This window comes from Sminthopsis crassicaudata, chromosome 3 (assembly GCF_048593235.1).
Source record: "Sminthopsis crassicaudata isolate SCR6 chromosome 3, ASM4859323v1, whole genome shotgun sequence".
Classification (NCBI taxonomy): Eukaryota; Metazoa; Chordata; class Mammalia; order Dasyuromorphia; family Dasyuridae; genus Sminthopsis; species Sminthopsis crassicaudata.
The window spans coordinates 482,638,005-482,650,324 of record NC_133619.1 but is presented as its reverse complement, the minus strand read 5'-3'; the positions used below and the strand labels follow the sequence as shown (position 1 = coordinate 482,650,324).

Genomic DNA, 12,320 nt, shown 5'->3' with positions numbered 1-12,320 from the left:
ATAACTATTGTTTCCAACACTGACTTAGCACCTTGTTTCAAGTTCTGGCCCTTAACAATATTCAGATGAGATCCCAAGATTTTGTAATCTGCACATGAAAATAGGTATAAGTGACAAAGCTAAGACTCAAATGAAGATGAACGTTGCACTGTTTTATAATGTTGACTTCAGCATCCTCGAAATTGGACAAACTTATAAGGAAATCTATTTTTATCAGCAAATAGATTAGTGATTTTTTGGTCAAACTTGTTCTTAACTAAGATCTACGGCAATTTGCATTACTCACACCCGCATACCTCACATATAAACAGCATTGTTTGACTTAGGGAATAATCATTTTTAAAAAAATGAAATGGGAAAAAAGTCAAAGGTTTGTATATCACATGGTGAAATTTTAATGGCATAAAAATTTTTTTATTATTATGTCAAACTATTTCTGTCATTCTGCAATATATGTGAAGGTCCTTTGTAATCTTCAGAGGGCTAAGTAGTTATAAACTAAGAGGAGGAGGATGACAAACCAATTTTTTTTCTTTTTAATGTAGTACACTGGCTTTCAAAATGAAAACAAAAATCTAAGGTGTTGACTGGAATTAAAGGACTTAGTATAAAAACAAAACTAAAGCAGTGATACAATTTCCGCATGCTTTAAATCAATGAATCTAAAGCTGCAGCTGTCAGACAAACTGAAACTATTTAAATTCTTAGAAAATGACTCAATCAAAAGATTAAAGTTTCAATTTATAACACTTCTATGTTTTAGTTACAAAGTCATAAATAAATCCAGCATGACAGAGAATGTAAATATTTTATCAGTTGTTTATGCTGGCAAAGAGGAAAGGAATTTTACATGCAATTAACCACTTAGGTGTTTCTAGATATGCACCATATGCTCTTTGTATTTAAGATGAAGATAAACATAAATAAATATTGGTTTGTTTAATTTTACATTTGCCTAGCAACATCGACAACACAAAAATAATCAAGGTCTTTAGCCAGACCAAAAACAGTTTTCCATTTAAGGGGAAACATTTAAAAAGAAAACAAACAAAAAAACCTTCCTTCTGCCAGTGTGGCTATGAAAGCTCATTCCCAGGAAAATATTAAAATAGGACGGATTCCCAATTCTTTCCAAATAGCTTAGTCTGAATGTTTTATGGAAGAAAAGAAAGCTCTACCTGATTTTCAGGGATGCTCTTTCAATATTATTTCAGAGATATATTATTCATAAAAATGTAAATATTTATAATGTTCATGCCCATCTAATAAATGGTATAGCAAAAGTAAAATACAATTTGAAAATTTATAAATTCTTAATTAAAAAAACCATGCAACATAAATTCTCTATAAACTTTAGATAAATGATAGAAATAAGAGATTCTAGTCTTCATAGCAGAGAGTTTTACAAAGAACCAGGTTTCTAAAATAAAGTTGGTTCTTGTGATTATTTGGTCATTTCTCAGTCATGTCTGACTCTTTTGTGACACCATTTGGGATTTTCTTGGCAAAGATACCAAAGTGAGCTGCTATTTCTTTTGCTAGGAAAAGAATACTGAGGTAAACAGGGTTAAGTGGCTTGCCTAGGGTCATCTACCTAGTAAGAATCTGAGGTCAGATCTGAACTCATGAAGATGAGTCTTCCTGACTTCAATTTTGGCACTCTGACCTACTACTCTACATTCCTGTCTACTACATGATTAAAAAGTTTAGATAAATTACAACCTAATTCAAGCAAAATCTTCTCTAGGGGACTCTGAAAACAAAAGTTTTCACCTTTCTGGGATTTCTGATTATACAATAAGAAGAAAGAAAAATAGACCAAAGCTCAAATTATACTAGTATACGCAAAACATTTTAAATGAAGCCATAGAAGAAAGGTCTCTAATGTTAAGGAATTTGTTGATATTCTAAGTTAAATACACAGAATGATGACAGCAGACTTTAGTTTGAATTTTAGGATTGAAGGCAATCCCTTAGGAAAGAAATGTCTTCAAAGCTTATGTAAAACACACACACTGTCAATGAGAAGGATGTTATTTTGGTCAGGAAGTGAGCTTGGGGTTATAATTGTTGGCTAAATGTTTCTAGAAGTCACAGTTCATCCTGTTTCCTATCACTTTCCTTAACAAATTATAGGAGAACTGGGAAACTATACTGAGTATCCCAGGAAATGTAAGAATTTAAGAAATATTGGTTGAGGGGTAGAACAAATAAGCTAAAAAGCTGGTAAAGAAGCTATAATTTAATTGTCATCCTACTTCTCTAGTTTCATCCTAAACCTGGTTTCTGAAAAGACAACTTGGTGTCTCTGATACTTTAAATTCAATAAACCTAAGGAAATGCATAATTATCCTTACAAACCACTATCTCTTCTTAACTTTCCTTTTACTTCTAATGGCATTAATATTTTCTCAGTCACCCGGATTCAAAATGTTGGAGTTTCATGGCTTCTACTAGTAGAGTCTGCTTTTACAACATGTTGTATCTCTCCTCTCTCCATTCTCGCTACTAACAGCGTAATTCAATGTATGAATGCACAAATGGACAAATTAAATCCATTTTTAGGTAATTAACAACAAAGCCAAGCACTGTCCTAAAGTGCATGATAGGGATTGGAATATAAAAGCAGAGACAATTTCTTCCCTCTAGAAGCTAATGGCAAAGATAACACAAGAAAAGTGATATCCAGGGAAGGGTATTTTGATTAGTGAAGTCACAAGGATGATAAATGAAATAATAGGACAATCTATTGATAAACACTCAATAGAACTCCTAGAAGAATGGTGAAGAGTGGAGAAAGAAGTTACAGGAATACCATAGGAAAGAAAATAGCTAGGGGGAAGATGGCTTCTAGGAAATGGAGAGCAGAGAGGTTTAGATCATCCTAGGCATAATCATGGTAGTCCAATTTCTCTGGACTAATTTCTTCTAACCAGCTTTCTAGCCTCTCTTGTACAACCCAGTCTTCATAGTACTATCAAAACAATGTTCCTAAGTCTACCCGTGCCATGTCCTTAATAATTCAGTGATACTCTGTTAACTACAGCAAATCAAATAAACTCTCTTGGTCTAATATTCAAGAATCTCCAAAATCTTTTCCATGCACTTTATACTTCAGTCAGATTGGACTGAGTTCATATAATCACTTGTAAGGTTTGCAAAGAACTTTACAAATATTATTTTATTTGGTCCTCATAGCAACCCTAGGAGACAGATACTATTATTATGAAAACTGAGACAGATTTAAGTGACTTACCTATGATCACAAAGTTAGTAAGTATTTGAGGTTGGATTTGAACTAGGTCTAATGAAAGGGTCCTCAAACTATGGCCCACGGGCCAGATGCGGAGGGCTGAGGCCGTTTATGCAGCCCACATGGGCTGAGGGACAGTGAACGGTCCCCCTATTTAAAAAGTTTGAGGACCACTGGTCTAATGTGTCTAAAGCTAGATCCATTGCCCTTCTTGCCTGCCTTTCTTCTGCTCATGTGCATTTGAATTTGTCATTTAAAATGCTTGGAAAGGCTTTTTTTTCTTCTTCCTTTCTGTCTCTCTTCCCTTTCTGTATCTCTCTCTCCCCTCTACTGAGATTTTGATCTGCTTCCACCTTCTTCATTAAGCTTTTTTTGATTACAAATCCCACCTTCATGAGTGATTTTTAACTCCGTAAATCCTTTGTGCCACTGTTTTGACCTCTTCTTTTATTAAAATAATCTTTAATGATGTTTTTTGTTTCTTACATCACCACAGAATCCCATATGTTCAGCAGCTCTCTCCCAAGAGTCATATAGACATTAATTTCTGCTTTGCTTTGCCTGATAGCATGATGGCAACTGCTTTTCTGGATTCACTTGATGCATAGTCAATCTTTTTCCAACAGTTTTTTTTTTTTAAATGTCTTTGTTTTTTTAATTTTATTTCTTTTAAGCAAGAGATTGTAAGACTTTTTCACCCAATTTGTGACTTTCCCTTTTTCTACTGTAAACACAGTATTATGTTCTATTAGTTACTTTAATCTTTATTTTCTTGCTTAAGCAATTGGGGTTAAATGACTTGTCTAGGCTCACACAGCTACGAAGTGTTAAGTATCTGAGACCACATTTGAACTCAGATCCTGACTTTAGGGCTAGTGCTCTACCACTATACCACCTTGTTGCCCTTTAATCTTTATTTTAAAAGGTAGTCCTGTATACTATTTATTCTCTTCCTCCTATCTCTGATCCTCTATTCTCATTTGTTATTTCTTTTGCTTTAAGATTTTGTTTTATTAGTTCCTCTTTCCTGTTTTTTTAAACTTTTTACTTGCTATATATTTCCCCCTTTTTCTTCTCAGATTTTACATTAATATTTTTACTTTAATTTTTGTATCCCTTTCAAAAAAAGATTTCTTCTACTTGCTTCATTTTCTTTTTCTCTTTACACTAGATCTTTATTTTTTGATTCACAACCCCCATATTCATCTGTTCTCTCTCTGTATTCTTCTTAGAATCAAAGCTTCTAAGATAGTCATTCTAGGTTTTGCACTCTGGGCATTTTCTGCCACTTGTAGAAAACATCTTATAGATTCCCCTTTTTCATTATGCCTAACTCTCAGAACAATGCCAATTGCTGCAGGTGTCCCCAGTAGTGCACATTTCCACTGCACTCCATCTGTACCCTTTTTTTGTTAACCTTTTATTATGTATATGTCTAGAAATCTCCTCCCTGAGTCAATACTCCAACTTTTCCAGGTGTCACCTGCCTCTAGTGGTACCACTTCTACCCCATCCCAGGATAAGCTGACTTTTCAGGAACCAAATCCCTTAAGCCTCATCTAGTGTGGGTCTCTCTTCACCCACAGGAAGATTCAAAAGTGAAAGCCCTCCTATCTCAAGTAAAACATTCTTTCTTTCCTCCTCTTTGCAATCTTTTCCTCTTTCTCACCTATTTGATTTTTGGGGTTTTCTCTTTTTGAGATAACAAAGGTCACTTTCACTTAATTGCTAGCCCTTGATTTGCCTCTGGCACATCACTCCCAGCATTCTCTCTCCCTGTTGTCCTCTCCCTTTTGTGTACTTTCTCATGTGGTAATGTAGTTCCAAAAGAAGTATTCACTTGCAAGTAGGATGTCATCAGGTTCTGTCCATAATGCCCTTTTTGTTCATCTCTTTATTGTTACCTCTGCCAGATTTCTTCCTTCACCTGTCTCCTTGTACACATTTGGAAAGAAGAGCTCTCTGTTTCATTATTACTGTCCTTGTCTGTTGCATTTATTCACTCTTCCTATATTTCTGTTACTTGGGGTGTTCAAAAAGCAAAGAATCTCTTCAGTTCTGATTTTCTTTATAAAAATATTTCAAACTCTTCTTTGTTAGTGAAGTTTCATCTTTTGTCATATATAGTTGCACTTAGATTTGAAGAATAGAGGATAATGCTCGTCAGAATAAATTATTTGAATTGCTTCATTTAATAACTATCTATCTTGAAGTTTATACCTTTTTTTTTTTTCTTTGAAGGCAATCTGTGAGTTCTTTCTATTGGAAATTCATATTTTTATACTTAGAAGTTCTAGAAAGTTACCTTCTATTTTTTTTTTCATTATGCTGTTAAAGGGTTTGTTTTTGCCCTGTTATATTCTTCTGGGACACCTATGATTCTTAAGTTCATGTCTCTATGCATCTTATATTTAAGATCAATATGTTTTCTTGCACAGTGAACATTTTTTCCTGGTGTTCTTTCCATTGTTCACTAATGTTCCTAATGTTCATTTCCATTAGGATGTCTTTCTTTTTTTATGTATTTATATTCCCAATCTATTGTTCCCTCTTTTATTTCTTTGGTGAGGCTTATCATTAGAAATGCAAGTTTTTTCCATTTTGTTCATTATTTCTACGGTGCAAAACAAATTCTGCTTTTGTAATTCTCATTTCTCTTCATAGTGGCTAGAAACTAGAAAATGAATGGATGTCCATCGATTGGAGAATAGTTGGGTAAATTATGGTATATGAATGTTATGGAATATTATTGTTCTGTAAGAAATGACCAACTGGAGGAATACAGAGAGGCTTGGAGAGACTTATATCAACTGATGCCGAGTGAAACGAGTAGAACTAGGGGATGATAATGTATGAGGATGTATTCTGATGGAAGTGGATATCTTCAACATAGAGAAGAGCTAATCCAATTCTAATTGATCAATGATGGACAGAATCAGCTACACCCAGAAAAGGAACATTGGGAAATGAGTGTTAACTGAGAGCATTGGGTTTTTTTTGTTTTGTTTTGTTTCTCTTCCCAGATTATTTTTACCTTGCGAATACAATCCTTCCTTTGCAACAACAATAACAACAAAATGCGGTTCTGCACATATATATTGTACCTAGGATATACTATAAGATATTTAATATGCATGGAAATGCCTGCCATCTAGGGGAGGGGGTGGAGGGAAGGAGGGGAAAAACTCGGAACAGAAGGGAGTACAAGGGATAATGTTGTTAAAAAAAAAAAAAAAATTAAAATACCTATGCATATGTACTGTCAAAGAAAATGTTATAATTATAAAAATTAATAAAAAAAATGAAAATCCAAAAAAAAAAAATCTCATTTCTCTTTCAGAAGCAACATGTTATAGTCTCAAATTATAAAAGTTTCTCTGCCTTGCTGAGTGTTGGATCATTTCCCATAGATCTGGAGCCACATTCCCCACCCTTTACTAATATTCTTATCATTCATTTTGCAGTGGTTTTTCTTGGAGGCTAAATACCAAAACAGTTCAGCTTCCTCCCTCATTGGGCAATTCACTGATCACCAGCCTAAGTTTCTATACCAAAAGACTTCTGGGTGGTCAGAACAGGCCCCAACTGTGCTGTGTCATCCTCAGAATTGGTGGAATGCTACACAGCAAGCCCACATGTACTGGGTCTTGTCCTGGTGACCTGTTTGACTCCATCTTTTCCTCAGTTTTCTGACCCACTACCTGCAGTTCAGAACCTGCTTTCCCTGACACTGGAAGTTCAGAGCTTTGTAGCCTTGGTACTTCTGCAATACAATCTTCTATTGGATTTTGCTCTTGAAGGATTGTGGCCAAGCTAGCTAATCAAAGCCTAAGAAAACTTCCACAACCAGAGTCTCTTCAGCACTGGAAAAAGAGAAGGGAACTAGGAGTAAAAGTGAGCTTTAATATAATCTTGTGTTATATCCTTGGGTCTGCTAGTAATGTCTAGTTGCTTGGATGTGTGGAAGGGTTGCTTAGTGAACTTAGGATCAATGAGTATTAATTCCTGGGTCTGATCTTTCCCTACTCTCTCTCTCTTCCCTTTTTCCTCCTTCCTTCCCTCCCCTTCTTCCTCTTTTCCTCCTTTCCTTTCCTTCTTTCTCTCCCTTTCTTTTTTTTCTGTCTCTGTCTCTCATTCATACCTTCATATACATATCTGTATATCATCTCTATGTGCATCCTTAAATCTTCCATACAGGATATTATCATCACCATCTATACATGCCTACTCAATTAATTCCACTGGCTCCAAATCACCTCCATGATGAAATATAAAATCCTCAGTTCATCTTTTGGAGTCCTTTATAACTAGACTTTTTACTATCTTTTTAATCTTCTTATATCTTACTTCCCACAAGTTACTTCTCTGTAATCTCTGTCTTCCTTGCTATTATTAACACAAGATATTTTATCTCCAAGCTCTGGGCATTTTTATGGTCTATTCCCAGGCTTGGGATTCCTTCCCTTATCACTTTCCCCTAGCTTACTTCAAGTTTTTGTTATAATTTCACCTTCTGCAATAAACCTTTCCCCATTTTTAAATATTAGTGTCTTTCACTGAGATTATCTCCAATGTATTGTATATATTTTATTTGCATATAGTTGTATACATATTGTCTCTCCAGGAGACTGTGAATTCCTTTAGAATATGGAACTGTTTTTGTCTCTTAAAAAAAAAATTCCCTGAATACTTGGTCCAGTTTATGGCAAAGTTCAGCCTTTTAATAAATGCTTGTTGATTTGATCATTTAAAAAAAAATGATATCATGGGGACTTATGAGTTATATAGCTTTAAGAGTGCATATACATAAAGTACTTTGAGAGTGGCACAGGCATACTCTGTGAGAATAAATCTGCTAAAAGGATTTAGAAAAGGACATCCTTGAGAGAAGTGTTCATTGAAAATCTATGCATTCTCCCCAGCTAGGGATAAGCTACAATTAAGAATGAATACAGAATGAGTGTGTGTGCACCGAGCTCAGATATTCCTTAAAATAACATGAGAGCTTTTTAGATTCTCTTGATTTGGATCTTTACAGCTTCATTATTTCAAGTCTTCTGAATGCCCAGAACATTAGACATAGACACACTCATTTTGAAAACTACAAATTTAAAGTCTAACATCTGGATTATATACCATCTTGATTTGTACATAGTATTGTTCTCCCCTACCAATATAAAAAACCAAGAATTGAACATGCTATATTCAGAGCATTTGGTCTAGAAAACAAAAAGCAATATGGGGGAAAAGGTCAGAAATAAGTAAAGAATATAACTAAAAAGCTTGCTTTTGAGAGAGAAAAGCCATTCAAAAATTTAAACAAGAAATGCAATAAAAACAATATTTTTGTTATCAAAATAGATGTAAAGTATGTTTCAAATACAGAATCTACTTATCTAAGAAAGTGTATACAACTACAATGACTCCTCAGCTAAACTTACTAAACCACTCTTACTAAACTTGTTCCAATATCCAATGTCACCAAACATTCTCTAAGACCTAAAAGAGATGGAAAAGATTATCTAATTCTACCTCCACAATTTACAGATAAAGAAACTGAGCTGTTACAGGAGGTTATGTAACTCACTCAAAAATCATACAAGTAATTAATAGCAGAGCCTGGTGGTATAGTTAAAAAAAAATACTAGCAAAAATTAGGACTTAAATCATTCATCTTTTCATCAGTAATGAACTACTTTCTTTGCTACCTAACATGAATAAATGAATGGACTGAAAGGAAAAACATAAATTAACTCTAGTGATCAATTTCTGTCACAGTCATAAAAGTCAAGCAAACATATTCCTAGAGGAAATAGAAAGACTTTTTAGAACTGCCATGAAGTTTTTGAAATGTTAAAGATGTCAATTTTATAAATGAGCTACACATTTTTCATTAAGTGTCCTCAGTTGTGAAAATTCCCACCAGAATCCAAGGATTTCAAATTTTGTGAGGCAGAAGGTGATGACAGCCTACCCACTCTGATCAAGTCCTAAAAAAGAGAATTTCAGACTTTTATAGGGTAATATTAAAGTCCAGCACTCACAGTGTTTGGTACATATGGGAGCCCATAAAATTTCTCCTGTGTTTCCTTTAAAATGTCTGTGGTTGACCTCTTTAAGGGATGCTTTCCATGGTAGATTTGATCCAAAGTTGCATAGAAGACCTTTAGAGAAAAACATATATTTGTCTTTTGGCATATAGTTCTGACATTTAAAATGTGGTTTACCAAATTATAAAACACAGCATAATTTTTTTAAAAAGATAAATAACAGTTGAAAATACCTACACAAATATAAATCCATAGATGTTTTCATGCTAAATATAAGTACTATGTTAATGATTAATGTAGCACCATCAGCCCTCTCAAGATTAGCAGTTGTGTACATTATAAACCTTGAATCTTATGAATATAGTTTTTTTTATATAATATATATCAAAATAAGTTTTAACCACAATATTGGATGTTTGCCGACATTCAAGCAGTTTTGAAAGCATGAGAAAACAAAAAGCTACAGCTTGTGAACTTATGGAACATAACAAAACTTGTAAAATATCTTCCTGGAATTCTAGTACTTTAATACAGGCAAATGAGGTGAAAGAGAAATTGCAATCTAGTGTCTGGTACCTTCAGATATTACAAAGGATTGTGACATAAGTTGTTGAAGAGATTGCAAAAAAAAGGCAAATAACCCTTAGTATTAGAAGGTTGCATGGGAAGCAGGTACTTGCCTGAAAATTCTGGCGTAATTGGATGGCCAGAAAGGAAATGACCACCTCTGAATATAGAAGCAAGGAGAGAATATATGTAATTAAAACATAATTAAAGAGTAGAGAAAGGGCAAGTACATTCCCAAGAAAATTAACATTGATGTTTTCAGAGCATTTTGAAACTGCATTTCAAATTTAAAATTGGAACAAAAGAGATTAAACTTTTTACTAAAATATCTTATAAACCTCAGGGTAGTACTAACTAGGCAAGGAAGTTGAAGAGACCATCTGATATTCTAAAAGAAAATTCTGTTATAAAAATGTTGTGCTTGAGACCTTTATCTAGCCAAGATAGATCTGGAATTTGTAGAAAATGTGCAGCTGCCAACTTGAAAGAAAAAGGGATTAGCCTGGATAAAATAAAAATTCTAAATAACTCAGCTTCTGGCTTGATATAGATATAGGATTATAGCTCTAAACTAACTTTGAGATTCACCAGCAAAAATGTAGACATTTCCTAAATATAAATATTGACTTTGGCTACTGTACACTTGCAGTTCAATACAAACTTTTTTATTCTCTCTTTTATAAAGGGATGACATGGAAATAGCATCAGATCTAGAGTCAGAAACCTGGGTTCAAATCTTGGACAACAATAGGACTGAGGGCAATTATTTAATACTACAGGTCTTGTTTCTTTTTCTATAAGATTAAGTTGTCAGATTAGATAATAGCTATAACCTGGAGAATATCTTCCCAGAGAAACTATAATTCAATTCTACTATAATTGGTCCTAGATTCCATATAGTAGCTGCAATTCATTTAACAGCTCAAATTCCTATACAATTTATTATAATGGCCTGTACTTTGTGTGTGTGTGTCACAAACTTTTGGAAAGGAGGAATTAACAATTTGTAATAGACCTTTGAGGGGAAGGACAACTGCCTTATTGACCCCAGGAAAATTAAATACTTCTGTGATATCACTGTATTACCAAAATATCTTCAATAGACTCATGTAAATCAACAAATTCAAAATATAAATATGATCTAAATATGGTAAATTAATTATGCAAGTTCAAAGCTCTTCACATACAAATACATGGAACAACCTATACTTTTTCCCCCCCTGAGGCAATTGGGTTAAGTGACTTGCCCAGTTACACAGCTAGAAAGTGTCAACTGTCTGAAGTCAAATTTGAATTCACCTTTAGGGCTGGTGCTCTATTCTCTTTGCCACCTAGCTGCCCCCAATCTATACTTTTGAATAAAAATACATCAAATGAAAGGAAATTAATAACAAAAATTGTACCATGATAAAAAAAAAAAATAACAATGACTCAAACCTTTCAACTTACAAAATGACTAGGACAAAGAAATTATCTTTGCAACAATTATATACATTTAAAACTGCAAACTGCATCATATCTCAAGGAAGACTATATTCTAAACTGGTGCATATAAACATTGGAAAAAAAGGTATAGAGTTTCAACCTGTAAGATACACTAATATTTCAGGTTGTTAGAAAATTATTCTGTATGGCATGCATATTATATAGCTTACTATGTTTTCAATACCACAGAAAGCCTGCATTTGGAGGGGAAATGCTAAATGCTATTTTGGAATCACAAACTTGTAACACACCATTTTAAAACATTGCACTTTTTTAAAGCATGCTAACAATTTCAAAAAATATTTAATCTGTTTATAACTCACTCCTTAGAAATTTGAAATAAGCCTTCTTTTTCCCAACTTTGTTTTGGCTCATGTACAAGCTGCTGTTGTATAATACTAAAGCTGGGCATAAGAAAATATGTTGGCAAAGATTTTTTAGGATGGTTTTCCTTTTTAAAAGAAAATATTAAAACATTTGTTGAAGAAGAAAAAGCCACAATATGGGCTTTGAAAAGACATTATACCCACAGATGGATGACAAAGACAGATTCATCTGTCATAAAATGCTTTTTATTTTTAAGCTATTTAAAAGTCCTTAAAAATTATTTTTTATCTTAAATTATTGCTATATAGACTAAGAGTTATTAAATCTGAGGTTTATGAATTTGTTTTAAAATATTTTGATAATTATATTGGAATGTTAACTGATTTTCTTTATAACTTATGTATTCTATTTTATGAATTAAAAATATTATTATTATTTTTTTTCCCCTGAGGCTGGGATTAAGTGACTTGCCCAGGGTCACACAGCTAAGAAGTGTTAAGTGTCTGAGACCAGATTTGAACTCAGGTCCTCCCGAATTCAAGGCTGGTGCTCTATCCACTGCGCCACCTAGCTGCCCCCAAAATATTATTTTGATAAGGAGTCCAGGGGTTCATCAGGCTGTCAAAGGGAACATTACC

At 33.7% G+C, this 12,320-nt stretch overlaps 1 protein-coding gene across 2 annotated transcripts in view; it reads right to left on the bottom strand.

Annotated features, from left to right (window-relative positions):
- Nucleotides 1–12,320, bottom strand: part of MIPEP (mitochondrial intermediate peptidase) — a 171,279-nt gene that overhangs the window by 68,923 nt on the left and 90,036 nt on the right. For both annotated transcript variants that reach the window (XM_074303654.1, XM_074303655.1), the window contains exon 16: nt 9,298–9,417. In XM_074303654.1, the coding sequence (XP_074159755.1) occupies nt 9,298–9,417 (120 nt within the window). The remainder of the gene's footprint in view (nt 1–9,297; nt 9,418–12,320) is intronic.